The 13631-nt window shown below is 51.6% G+C and overlaps 1 protein-coding gene across 1 annotated transcript in view; it reads right to left on the reverse strand.

The window, feature by feature from the left end:
* The window catches only part of LOC113267916 (myosin-16), a 60922-nt gene extending 47728 nt beyond the window's left edge, over positions 1 to 13194 (reverse strand). The window contains exons 1-11 of the mRNA XM_026516248.4: positions 12985 to 13194; positions 9665 to 9808; positions 8056 to 8212; positions 7409 to 7436; positions 6991 to 7087; positions 6089 to 6181; positions 4954 to 5017; positions 4578 to 4676; positions 3028 to 3131; positions 2148 to 2286; positions 1522 to 1790 (exon numbers count right to left, since the gene is read on the reverse strand). Of these exons, the coding sequence (XP_026372033.1) occupies positions 1522 to 1790; positions 2148 to 2286; positions 3028 to 3131; positions 4578 to 4676; positions 4954 to 5017; positions 6089 to 6181; positions 6991 to 7087; positions 7409 to 7436; positions 8056 to 8212; positions 9665 to 9808; positions 12985 to 13194 (1404 nt within the window). The remainder of the gene's footprint in view (positions 1 to 1521; positions 1791 to 2147; positions 2287 to 3027; positions 3132 to 4577; positions 4677 to 4953; positions 5018 to 6088; positions 6182 to 6990; positions 7088 to 7408; positions 7437 to 8055; positions 8213 to 9664; positions 9809 to 12984) is intronic.
* Between the last annotated feature and the right edge of the window lie 437 nt (positions 13195 to 13631).

A 13631-nucleotide genomic window follows, 5' to 3' on the forward strand; every position in this document is an offset into this window, starting at 1 on the left:
CTCCTCGTCCCTCCTCTGCTGGCCGTCAGAATGCCAGCGAGCACAGTTTGGAAACTCTAAGCCTCCTTCTGCCTATGAAATTAAACGATTCTATTGTAGATGGCAGTCCAATTAGCATTTTTTTTTTAATTTATTTATTCGACAGAGAGAGACAGCCAGCAAGAGAGGGAACATAAGCAGGGGGAGTGGGAGAGGAAGAAGCAGGCTGTAGCGGAAGAGCCTGATGTGGGGCTCGATCCCAGAACGCCGGGATCACGCCCTGAGCCGAAGGCAGACGCCTAACCACTGTGCCACCCAGGCGCCCCCCAATTAGCATTTTAGAGCCTGAAAGAAATTGGGTTGAGCTGGGTTTCTGTCTTTCTTTTTTCTTTTTTTTAAGTAGGCTCCATGCCCAGCATGTAGCCCATGGGGCCTGAACTCACAACCCTGAGATCCAGACCTGAGCCAAAATCAAGAGTCAGACGCTCAACCGACTGAGCCACCCAGGTTCCTCTGGGCTAAGCTGTTTTTGTTTGTTTGTTTGTTTGTTTAAATCCATCTGTGGCCAGTAGAAATCTTAAAATAATACAATAATGGAATGAAATGGACTTTACAGATCATCTCTTCCAGACAGTTCATTTTAGAGTTGAGAAAACTCAATCTCTGAGAGGGGAAGCTACTTTCCTCAGGTCACACAGCTGGTTGAGGGCCAACCTGAGTCCAGAACCATATCTACTGACTCTTAATCATGCTGCCTCCAATTATAAAGGTAAACTATTTCTGACCCACAACACCAGTCTGCGAGGAGACCTGAGTTTCTCTTGTGTAGGAAAGAAGTGGGAGGCCACCAGTGTTGTGCTGGTAAACCAGCTCACTCTCTCTCTCAAAAACAAAAGAAAGAAAGAGAGAGAGGGAGGGAGGGAAGAAGGAAGGAAGGAGAGAGAGAGGGAGGGAGGGATGAAGGAAGGAAGGAGAGAGAGAGGGAGGGAGGGAAGAAGGAAGGAAGGAGAGAGAGAGGGAGGGAGGGATGAAGGAAGGAAGGAGAGAGAGAGGGAGGGAGGGATGAAGGAAGGAAGGAGAGAGAGAGGGAGGGAGGGATGAAGGAAGGAAGGAGACAGAGAGGGAGGGAGGGATGAAGGAAGGAAGGAGAGAGAGAGGGAGGGAGGGATGAAGGAAGGAACGAAGGAAGGAAGGGTGAGCCTGATTTGAAGTGTTGGCCAATTTCCATGATGTCATATATCAACATGATGTCAACTGGGTCACAAACTTCCTGAAAATTCAACGATCGGCTCTTGCGAGCCATTACAGGCCAGCTCCAGCACGCCACCCATTCTATCCAGTATGTTCACCCCGTTCTTTATGATTTGGCACCATACAAATGAAGATGGAACTTTCTGGATGCCAAAAGTCAGAGACCCAAGATCAAACAACTGAGACTGGCCTCAAGTCCAAGATGAGAAACAAGAGAAACATGGTGAAAAGTAGCTTTTTAAAGGAAAATGGCCACCCCAAAGCAGGAACAGAATGCCAGGGCAGGCACACCTCAAAGATCTCGAAGCCAGCGATGTCCAACACGCCGATGAAGAATTGCCTCTGCATCTTGGTGTCCAAGGTCTTGTTGATCCTGACCACCAGCCACTTGAACATCTTGTCGTAGACGGCCTTGCCCAGAGCCCCGATGGAGTTGTGGCACTGTTCCATGTTCTGGCCCTTTTGCACAAACTCATTGCCTACTTTGACCCGGGGCCTGGTGATGCCCTTCTGGAGCTCCCCGGAATTGAGACCCATGAGATGGGAGACTTTGTCAGCCACTGAGTAGGGACAGAAAAAGCAGGTGATTGAGAGAAACATGATGCCCTGCCCCGGAGAACCCCGGCACCGTCTATTGTGGTTAGGGAAGGGGGAAGGGGAGGGTAATAGAGACTCCGTGTTGCCCATGAGAAAAGAGACGTCTGAGACGGTTTCCACACTCGCTCAAGGTCAACTGGCAAAGCAGAGCATAGAGACCAGAATCGTGGCTCTGACTCTCTGTCACATCTCTTTGAGATTATCAATGTCTGGATATCCAAGCACATCTCTGAATCTCTTTACAGCATGGCTCTGGAATGCGCAGGAAGCCTCAGAGAGCTGGCTGGCCCCTCCGTGAACAGCCCCAGCCGAACACCTACCCTCCGTGGTGTCCACTTCAGCTTGTTCCTCTCTGGGCTTCTGCTTGAACTTCATGTTTCCGAAATGCATGACGCCCCCCGTCAGCTTATAAACGCCGATCTTCTCCTCTGGGCTGAAGCCCAGCACGTCAAAGGCAACCTGCAGGGAAGAGAAAGGCAAGATACTCCTGGCTTCTCATAGAGGCTGTGGCCCTGCGCTCGTGGGGGTGGCCACGGTGGTACGGCCTGGGCTCTGGAGGTCAGACGCACCCTGGCCCGGAGGCAGGTCCGTTTTCCTCCAAGGAGCGCAGACCAGATGCTCTGCAATGTAGTCATTGTATTTATTTACCCTCGCTGGTCTGTGTTTAGTCGTCTGCAAAAGGGGGATCGTAGGTGGTCATAACGATAAACCAGAATGACGTGTCAATGTTTAGTCCAATGCTTGACACATAGCACTTGATACATGATAACAAACGGGAAGTTGCATTGTCATTACCATCATTATTGCTGCTAAGGCTTCATGCTAGGTACTGGGAGAGGGAAAGGCAAAGGCGCATCAGGAATCGGTTCTATTGTCAGACCCTAACAGAACTTACAGGTGCTCAATGTCATAAAAGAAGAGAGGGGGTGCCGTGGGGAATGGGGAGACAAGAGGGTCACTTCTAGCTAGGCTGGAGTACATGGCCCCTTAGGTTCTGTGGAATCCTAGTTTGGTTCTGCTTGCTATGACAGGCTGGAGAGAAGTGCAGCTCAGCCCCAGAGATCTCCAGGGGAGGATCTGGGCTGCTGCCTGGCTGCTTGGAGTGGCCCCCACCCCAATTCTGGTGACAGTGTGTGTGGGGCCCTCACAGTCTCTGTCTTGGCTCTCCCCACCATGTGCCAGCCACGCCAGTCCACTCACATCTGTGATCTGCAGCTCCTCCCCGTCGTCCATGTTCTCCACCACGGTGACGCCCTGGCTCACCCAGTGGTACTCCTTAGGGTTGGGGACCAGCAGCAAACTCTCTGCCAAGAGCAGGAAAGCAGGTTAGCGGCTGAGTGACATGCAGTTTTCTTCTCTTTCCATTTTAAGCCAGATCCCTAAATGCCTCCCCTGTGCCCGGCATGATGATGGACATGGTGAGGTTACAGAGCTGGATAAGACACGGTCCCTCTGGGATCACCCAGAGTCACAGAGGGACTTGAACGGGGCACACAATGAGCTTTGGGGTGGCAAGAGGGTCTCAGCAACCTGGTTGTATCCTTCGCTACTTGGCCCAGTACCTGGCGCCTATTGGGCCCCCTGTAGATATTTTTGGAATAAATTAATTCATACCTTTCCCCTTCCTTTGTCCTGTAAAGAGCAGTTTCTACTCTAAGGCAGGAGGTAATACAATGTCTGCAGTGGGCAGTATCAATCACTTGCACATAATATGCATGGATATTGTTGCTTTTACAAAGAAATATATCTATTTTTTCTTCAAATATGTGCCCTTCTTGGTCTATCTTTGTTTTTCCACTTTTGGAAGAGACATGGGTGCAAGAAATACTTTCATGCTACTGTTGAGAAAAACTAGAGCCCAAGAAGGAAGATAAATGTTGGCTGTCACCCTGCTCTAGGGTCAAGGAGGCAATGGGGCCTGGTGGGGAGTGTGGTAGACAAGAGAGCTTGAGCTCCATCTGAAGGGGCCACCACCACTCAACTGCCTTGATTAGTGCCATGTGGGAGGCCAGGCTCATGGCTCCTGGATCTTTTGCTACTCCAGAGAAACCAAGAAGTTGATGGTGTTATGCTTTGGTTTTTTTATGTGAAGTCTTCCAATTTCAAAATGCCATCCATTAATTAAAAAGGACAGTGTGTCTGAGGTAAATAAAGCCCAAATTTGAGTGGGGAACAGTACTAGTCTCTGGTAGGGTTAGGAGGTATGTATGTGGGAGATTGAGTCTTCACCTCTCCCCTGACTTTATATCTTGAGGAGGTCTGCCATGAACAGTTGAGCAGGTCGGTGCCTGCACAAGAGCGCCTAGGTGAATGAGTATACTCTGCTCATCAGACCATGTACTCAGTGTGGGCTGTGTCCACCCAGAGGGGAGCCTCTTGTTATTGCACATTCAGTGGTCTTGGGCTGACCTCTCTGCACCTGTCTGAGTGTTGGGCCCAGAGGCAGCAGGTCCAAGCCCCATATTCCAGGTCTGTGTCTCAGCCGTGAGTTGCAGGCATTCCAAAGCCCTATCTGTGGTATGGGTCTAAAGTGGTACTAAGTCTCATGAGGCCATCGTGAAGATGGGATGTGAGTAGAACTTTGAGAAAGTTCCCTGTAACCTTATGCACGTAGCTCGAAGGGATTCCTGCAGAACCACGGGATGAGGGGGGGTGGGTCACTGGACCCTCTGTCCTTGGGAACCTTTTGGTTACTGAAACGAGAGGCAAAACAAGTTAAGGGGCAGGCAGACAGACATAAAGATCTTTACCAATAAGTTCAGGCTTCCTGTTAGAGAGAATCTGGTAGAAAATGTGGTAGCCCCTCTCAGCGGCTTGTTGTGAGATGACACGAGATTTCTCTAAGAGATCTGGAGAGGAAGACGCAAACATGTCCATAAATACAGTCCCATTCTGTCTGGAGTACAGCGTGCCACGGCCGACGGGCCTCCCTCTCCCTATAGCCCCACACAATAGCCAGTCTGGCGAGCCATTCCCTCTGCCCTGGACACGGCTGCTGGGGGCCTGACTGCCCACGGAGGGGAGCCTGGGAGCAGGACCAGCACTACTCCCCCCCCCCCCACTGGGTCCCACACACCATGTAGCTGGTCCCGCCCAGAAGAACCCTCTAAAGGGGGCCAGACTCACAGCTCTCAATGTCAGCTCCAGCCAGCTTGCCTGTCGTTCCGAAGTGGATTCGGATGAACTTGCCCTGAGCAGGGAGGAGAGGGTCGTGAGGGAGGATGCAGGTAGTTCTAGACCAACACGTGGGCCAGGTTTGGCCATAGTCCCTCATTGGCAGCCCCCCTGAATTCCAAGGGTGCTGTTTGGAACGTAACTGGGCCAGATGTCCTGTACATGGAGCCACAGATTTCCCACACAGATGGGTAGAGAGGATGGACAGGGCTTGGAGCAAAACTTAGGATCTGTGGGGTAGCCCCACAGGGCATTTCTGGGGAGAGGAGCCCTGGCAGGAGGGGCTGGGACCGCTGCGAAGTCTGCTTAGAGGCAGACGTGGTAATTTGGCCCCCGGATGTAGGGGGCACACTACTGAGTTTCCTTACTGAGACACCGCCTTCCTCTCCCTGACCTTTGGTAGAACCACTGGTAAATTCTGGAAATAGGTGTCTCTGTGTCTCCATCACTGCTGCTCCTGGCCTGTCTGCCCCTCGCCTCTCTTTCTCACCTGTCTTCCCTTCCTCCCGGCCCCAGCTCTGTTTACCTAGGCTCCCTGCCAGCCCACTGGCTCAGGCAATGAGGGGCCCCAGCAGGAGACTGGGAATCAGGAGGGAAGCCCGGGCATTTCCCCTCCCAGGACAGCACCTCAGGTAGTGGGGAGGTGGAGCTCCCACAAGAGGGCTGAGCTAGCTTCAGAATCCACCAGGGCCCCGGGGATAGCACGTTTCCCGTATCCCTCCCGACTGGGAGGGGGTGGAAGGGAGGGATGAGAGGAGTTGTCCCAGCTTCCAGCCACTGTGAATCTCTGGCTCCCCCATCTGACTTCTCAGCCTCTCCATCACCGAGTTACCAAGTCTCTGCTTTCAAGCTCCTTGGTTTAAATGCTGACGTGAGCTCTGTTTGATATAGACCCCGACAGATAAGACCTTAAAAATCTCTGGGAAGGAAATGCTGTGACTTGCCTCATTCTATTTGCATGTTTAAATCAGCCGCAATTTCCTTACCTGGAATAGGGCGATGACACCTGTCCCCCCCCCCGCCCCCCGCCAACTCCTCCCACCCTCCCCTTCCCCCAGGGGCCATGGTTGCCGCTGCTCACACTTACAAATCTAGAGGAGTTGTTGTTTCTGATGGTCTTGGCGTTCCCAAAAGCCTCCAGCACAGGGTTTGCCTGGATGATTTGATCCTCCAGGGACCCCTGACCCAGAGAGAAACACAAGGTTGGGTGCTGCCTGGGGATTCAGGGCTTTCAAAAGACTGTGGCTTTTGAGCCAGGAACTAGGAGGGGAAGGGCCTTGGGAGGCCTAGAAATCAGGGCAGGAAGGAACCTTCCAAGGCCAACACCTGATGACTGTCCCTCTGCAGCCTTGACATTGGAGGGGCACCTGGCAGATGACGGGCCTTGCTTCTTAGCTGTTGTTCCATGCTTTGCTATTGCTGGAGAGACTCCTGAGTGAGCCTGAAAACCCTTCCCGGGGTGTCTCTGGTTTCCTCACAAACTCTTCTTTGCTTTGTGGGCTTTTATAGATGCCACTGGCCCAGCTACTGCTCCTTGTGTCCCCGGCCACCAGGGTCTGCAGAAGCAGCTGATCCGAGGAGCTGGTATTCCCCTTTCTCCCCTGCCAAGCACCAGTGGCCCTGCCACCTGCCCTTCTGGGGAGGGACGGGACCTGGGGCAGTGGAATACATCTTGTAGGAGGAGACCCAAGTCTGTGGGCTCCTTCTCCCTATGTGGTTCCACCCTTCTCTCCAAGCCTGTCTACTCCTCTGTAAAATGGCCCCAACCCACAGGACAGCCGCAAGGGTCACATGGGCTCTGCTGTGTGTGCCTTCCTGTGTGTGCCCCCCTGTGTGTGCCCTCCTGTGTGTGCCCATCTGTTTGTGCCCCCTGTGTGTGGCTCCCTGTGTGTGCCCTCCCATGTATGCCCCCCCATGTGTGCCCCCCTGTGTATGCCTGAAGACAGGGTGGGCTGGGGTGACAGACTCTGGTGTGCCCTTCGGCCCTACCTTTCCATCTGAGGACTGTTTGCCAGTTCCTCCGACGTTGGCAAAGTACTGGATGACCTTCTTCGTGTTCTCAGTCTTGCCAGCACCAGATTCTCCACTGCAAGCGGAAAATGGAGCAGACGAGTGAAGCACCAAGAGGGGATTGGCCACAGAGAAGCAAAGCAATAGAAAGTGCAGGCTGAGCGTTCCCCGGGATTCATCCCTCAGCCAGGACGGGACAGACAGCTGGGGGCGGGGTTGGGGCACAGAGGCCCCCCTCAGTTTCCCAGGTGCAGCCTTGATGTCCTGCTAAGCCCACTCACAGCCTGCAGATTTCCATACAAAGTCCCACCAATTAATTCTAAGAAGGCTTAATTACATGTGTAAAACACAAACCTAATTATACGTATATAGACTGAGAGACAGAAGGGACACTTACGTGATTAGCATAGACTGATTTTCACGATCTGCAGGGAAGAAAACAGCAACAGGAAGATGTAATTAGGAAACACTTAGAAACTAGACATTTGACATCACCCTGGCCAATCAGTTCGCATCTCCCTGCATCCCACCCAGCTTGGAGGTGGACTGCAGCAACCAGCAGAGGCCCAAACCCCTGGGGCCTGTGGGGTCCACGGCCACATGCCTGCCACTGCAGTGTGCACCTTTGCAGAAGAGCCCAGAATTTACCAGCCCCATCCTATACAGCTACCCAGTCACAAGCAACATAATAAAAATCCTTTCACGGGCCACCATGCCATACAGCAGAGATCATACAGGGAATGGTGTTGACTTGAATTCTGGGCAAGTTACTTAACCTGGCATCCATGTTTCTGTGAAGCTTAGATGAGATGCGGTGTGAGGTAGGGCTGGTACTTAGCAAGTGCCCTCGCCCTCACCGAGCCCTGGTACCCGGCATTAAGATCACATGCTGCTGCTTCTCAGCACGTAGCCAAGAACTTCAACGGGCGGTCTGGAGTCAGGGTCGGGATTGGGTAGCCCATGGTTCTAAAGCGTTTGGAGCCAATGGCAAAAAGAGTTTTTGTGGCCCACCCTGAGAGCCCCAGCAGGCCCCACCGCACTCACTCATGAGCATGTCGTGGTAGGCATTGTCAGAGATGGAGAAGAGATGGGGTGGCATCTCCGTGCGCTTTTTGCCTTTGTACATGTTGGCCACGCGGGCCCCGTAGATGGGCAGCCACTTGTAGGGGTTCACTGTCACACAGAACAAGCCCGAGTAGGTCTGGTGGGAGGGGAGGAAGACAGTTAGCTGGCCTTCCCTGCTGGTGTCCTCTTCCCTCTAAGCCCTAGCCTGTCCTAGAGCGGCCTGCTGGAGGGCGCTGCCTGCCTAGAAAGATACAGTGGCAAAATCTGTATCTGAGAGTCTAGTCAGCAAGCAAAACAATCCTTCACTTTCATCTATATTTGCTTCATTTTCCTTTGGTTTAATTATTTGCATAGATAACACAGTCACTGCATGGGCGAATACGTGGGAAGAAGTCCCCCCAGCAGCTCGGTGCCCGCTTCCTCCTCCCCCCGGGGAAGCACTGTGTTAATTTCTAACACCCTCTTCCTGGTTTTTGATGCATATACATACAAGTCCAGGGATGCATTCTTCTCCCCCCTTCTTATTTTTAAAACAAAAGATAGCTTTCTGTAATACTGTTCTATATCTTGCTTTTTCCGTTTAATCTATCTGGCAGATTTTCCATGAGAGTTCACAGAGGGACTTCTGGGGTGTTTTAAGAGCTGCAGAGCCCTCCCTGTGTGGGCACAACCCTTCCTGGTGGGCAGCTGGGTTTGATCTACTCTGAAGAGGGGGCACCGGCTTCTCTTTTCATCACAAGGCCATTTTGTAAGGAAATTGTCCCATTAAAAAGAAAAAAAAATCAGAAAACCAATGAGGTAGTAGAGAAATTATCGGAGGGGAGAATAAGGGAGGGCAGAACATGGCCACGTCTGTGGGTCCCCATCCATGAGTCCCAAACTGTCCTTCTCCTTCCCGGATGCTCACATCCCCCTGATACCACTCCCCCCACCAGGTGCCTCTTTTCAGTTCAACTTTAAAACCTTCCACTTTGGCCCAAATGGGGATAAAACGCCTCCCCACCCCAGCCTCTTCTTAGCATAGCTGCACTCTACATATTGAGTTTTTAATAAAAGGAATCTTATTAAATAGAAAGTGATCCAAAGAAAGAGAAACAAAGATAAGATAGAGCCCACTTAAGGAGTTGAGAGTATGACACACAGTGTATCACCCTGGAACTCCTGCCGCTGTGTCACTCTTTCCTGCCAGTACTGTCTGAGGGTGGGGGTGGGGCGGACAGCAGATGGATGGATGAATGGATGGGTGGATGGACGGACGGGGGTGACATCGAACAAGGTCGTATGAAGTCACCAGGGGGAAAATGATGTCTTGATGGTGGAGTTTACAGGGGTGTGGTGGGGAGGAAGACTTCCGGACGACAACCTCAGGAAAGGTGTATCAGCTGCCTGTGGAGATGGCACCATCACTGAGGCATCGAAGGCTTGGAGCGGAAGTACTAAGGTGTCAGAAACATGGTCCCCGTGCCCTTATCGGAGCCATACTGTGTGCTGGTTGCTGGGAACGAGTAGCAGCTGTGCCCTGCCCATCAGGAGGGGGGCAGAAGATCTGCAGCCACCTCTCACCCCCCCGCCAGCCCCGGGCACTCACGTAGATCCTCATGTTGGTGTAGCGTTGGCGTAGATTGTTCAGGACGCTGGCCTCATTCAAGAAAGTCATGTCCGCCATGTCGCTGGCTTGGTAGAATTTGGGTGGATTCATCTGCTGGACATCATCCTTCTTCACAGTGACAGTCTGGGTGGGGGAGTGTCAAGACACAACGGGAATTAGGAAATAGTACAGTCCACAGCCATATCGGCTTCTGGCGCAAGGTACCACATACTCTCTGGTATCTTGGAAGGAGCTGGAATCAGGTGACCAGTGGGCCCAACTCCCGGTCCAGCCATGTCCTACTGTGTGCCCTGGGCTGAGGAGGGACCTCCAGGGCCATCTGAGTCCTAACTGCCTCCCCTCTGAAATAGGGATGACAGTAGCTTCCTTGGCTGGTTGCTGGGAGAACTGTATTAACTTACGTGGGATCACGTAAAATACCTTCTAAGTGATTAAGTTCCATCCCTACATTCAGAGCACCTCTGGGCCCGCTTCTCTTCCTGCCAAGTCCATTCTGATGGCTGAGCAGAACTTGCTCTTCAATCCCAGGGACTCTTTGCAGAGATGTGACTCTTGGCTCTCTGCCTTGAGAATTGGTGGAGGCTTCTAAACAGCAGTGAACTTTTTCATTGAAAAAAAAGGGGGGGGGTGACTGGGTGGCTCAGTTGGTTGAGAGTCTGACTTTTTTTTTTAAAGATTTTATTTATTTATTTGAGAGAGAGAGAGAGCACAAGTGGGAGGAGGGGCAGAGGGAGAAGGAGAAGCAGACTCTCCTCTGGGTGCCAAGCCTGACTTAGGGCTTGATCTCAGGACCCCGAGATTATGACCTGAGCCGAAGTCAGATGCTTAATCAACTGAACCACCCAGGCGCCCCTGAGTGTCTGACTCTTGATTTCAGCTCCGGTTATGACCTTGGGGTCATGGGATCAAGTCCCTTGTTGAGTTCCACGCTCAGAACGGAGTCTACTTGTCCCTATCCCTCAGCTCCTCCCCCTGCTTTTTCTCTCTCTATCTCTAAAATAAATAAGGGGGCACCTGGGTGGCTCTGCCAGTATAATAATAATAATAATAATAATAATAATAATAATAATAAAAAAATATTTATAATATAATAGAATAATATATAATAATAAAGTAAATAAAGTCTTTAAAAAAAGACATTTCCCTGCTCCCACCAAGCCACCTTGAAGAATAAAATTGAAAGCAAGCAAGCAAACAAGACCGAAATAATAATAATAATAATAATAATAATAATAATAATAATAAGGTGCCTGGGTGGCGCAGTCGTTAAGTGTCTGCCTTCGGCTCAGGGCGTGATCCCAGCGTTCCAGGATCGAGTCCCACATCGGGCTCCTCCCCTGGAAGCCTGCTTCTTCCTCTCCCACTCCCCCTGCTTGTGTTCCCTCTCTCGCTGGCTGTCTCTCTGTCAAAATAAAAAAGTAAATAAAATCTTAAAAAAAAAAACCAACAACAACACCACAATGAGTACTGAGCAGTAAATGTGTTAGGGTGAAAGTAGCACAGGGTTAGGAGTCTGGAACGCCTGTGCATGGCAGTCAAACCCCAGCCCCCCTCTGTGCCCCAGTTTCTTCGTCTGTAAATGAAAACTAGCACCAGCTCTTAAGTTCCAGCATCTGGGACCAAAGCTCAAGACATGTGATCCAGAAAACAAACATCTTTGAGCTGCCTGCAGCCTGAGATGTGAGGCTTGAACACATGCTGGGATTTCTGGGACTTTTAATAATTTATGAGTCCACTAGGCAGATAATTTGAAACCTTGACAGTTCTGGAAAATCTACCCACTAATGGTCACCACACCCCCTGGTAAATCAAGCTGGGTTTTATTCAGAGTTCATTTCCGGGACTTCCCAGATCTCTGGGCCTCGCCCCCAGGCAAACACTTATCTCTCTCTCTCTCTCTCTCTCTCTCTCTCTCTCTGCCTCTCTCGGCGGCGGCGTAGGCAGAGAGGACAGGGGACTTTGCCTTTATCGCAGAAGTCTGCCTTTATTTCAGAAGTCAGGTGAGTCAGTCTTTCTGTCCCAAACCTGCGGATGCTCACAGAAGTTACGTGCTGTCCTTAACGTGTATGCAAATGGGGGCCCCTGGGCTCCACGGTCTCACACGTTACTCCGTACAACACTGCAGTGCTCTGCCCTTCTGAAAAGCAGGTTCTCCTGAGAAGCCAGCTTGACTCTGGTGTTCCAACCCCCTTGAACGCAGGGATAGCCTCATCTCCCTGCTGCCTCTGCCCTCGAAGGGAAGCAGAGCACAAAGCTCAGCTCAGCTGCCACAGGTTCCGATCACAGAAGGTCTCTGGCCCCTTGTCTTCCTGACATTGACCGAGGACCACCTCACACTCCTGCTCACACAGCCCACCACGGAGAGATGGTGTGGTGACGTGGGGGCACGTTGATACAGCTAGGTTTGAATCTGAGCTCGTCATTTGCCGTCTTTGTGACCACGGGCAAGTTACGTAGGGCCTCCTTGATCCTTTACAAAATAAGAACTCCTAAAATCCTACTACATAAGATTATCGAGAGGATTAAACAAAATGGCTAGCACCTCACCGGGAATCTGCCGCAGGGTAGTGGTTTAATGAACCAAACTTTCTACCCACTCTCTCAAGTCACCCTCACAGTCAGACACAGTGTAGACCAGTAGAGAGAGTGGTGTGCTGGTAAACCAGCTATATGGCGGGGGTGGGGGGATCCCTGATCTATACCATTTGTCAAGACAGCAAGCTGCCAAAGGTTTCAGACTCAGCTGCAAAGCGCCTGGTTGTTTAGCGTTGGGTGTTGGGTCCTTGCAAGCCAGGACAAGCCAGCTCCGGCACACTGGCACCATGCAGCAAGGGGCTGTGAGCCTCCATCTGTGGGCACGCGGGTTGAAGAGCTCCCCGGGTCAGCCAGGGTGCTGTGGGCCCTGCCTCACATTCCTCGTGCCATTGTGGGCACGCAGTGCAACTGCTGACGTCTGGGATGCTCACTGTCGTGCCACATGAAGGCTGTTCGGGACTTTAAAGATAAGTAACTCCTGCGACAATCTCGTGCACACATGTGCTATTTCGGAGCATACGAAGTATTTCCGGGTGTCCTACCATGTTGGAATCTCTTCTGGGAGAGAGTCAAAGCTCAGTGAGGGCAAGTGTCTTGCCTAGGGCCACGGTTTGAGTGTGGCCAAGTCTGAACTAGAACCCAGCACACAGGACTCAGAGGCATCCACTCCTCTTACCACCCTGCCTCTTGAGCGTGGACAGCAAGGCCGGGGTGTCTGCCACTCCCTAAGCTCGGATTCATCCTGGAGATTATTCCCCACTCACCTGGTTGTTGATTGTCTTCACGGTGACCTGGTCACCCTGTTCAGACTGGATCTCTCCAGCGATGAAGCCCTCTTTCTCGTCTTTGACCCAGCAGGACTTCTTGATGTCATAGGGCTTGTTCATGGCTTCGATCCTCTCCTTTTCTGGAGGTGCCAGGAAGGGCATCGGGTCCACATCGTCCCCACATTCACCTCTGTATCCACCAGGCATCGCAGCTTGGCTGAGGGAGGAGCAGGAAGGAACCAAGGGAGGGAACCAGGGCTTCCCTGGGTGCTGTAGGGAAGAGCAAGGACAGTTTGCCAGGACTGATGGGTAGGCTAGAACAAATGCCCCAAGAGAGATGAGGCTTCTTCTCTCATGTCACTTTGAGTGTCTTGGTGCCATTAGGTCTTAATAATCAAGAATTAGAAATTAGGTAATAGCTCCTCAGAGTTGTGTACCCACCCCCACCAACCGCAAAACCCTTTTGCTTCTGTCCTCTCATATGCCCCTCACACTAAGGCTGTGAGGTAGGGATCAGGAAGCTCGTTTTATGGAGGAGAAGACCGGAGCCTGGGGAGGCTAAAGCAAGGATTTTAACCATGAAATTAGGACAGGAAAACAGTTGCTACTTGGTTTTCGTTTTCTCTTAAGGTATGAACAGAGGC

The sequence above is a fragment of the Ursus arctos genome, unplaced genomic scaffold (genome assembly GCF_023065955.2).
Source record: "Ursus arctos isolate Adak ecotype North America unplaced genomic scaffold, UrsArc2.0 scaffold_2, whole genome shotgun sequence".
NCBI lineage: Eukaryota > Metazoa > Chordata > Mammalia > Carnivora > Ursidae > Ursus > Ursus arctos.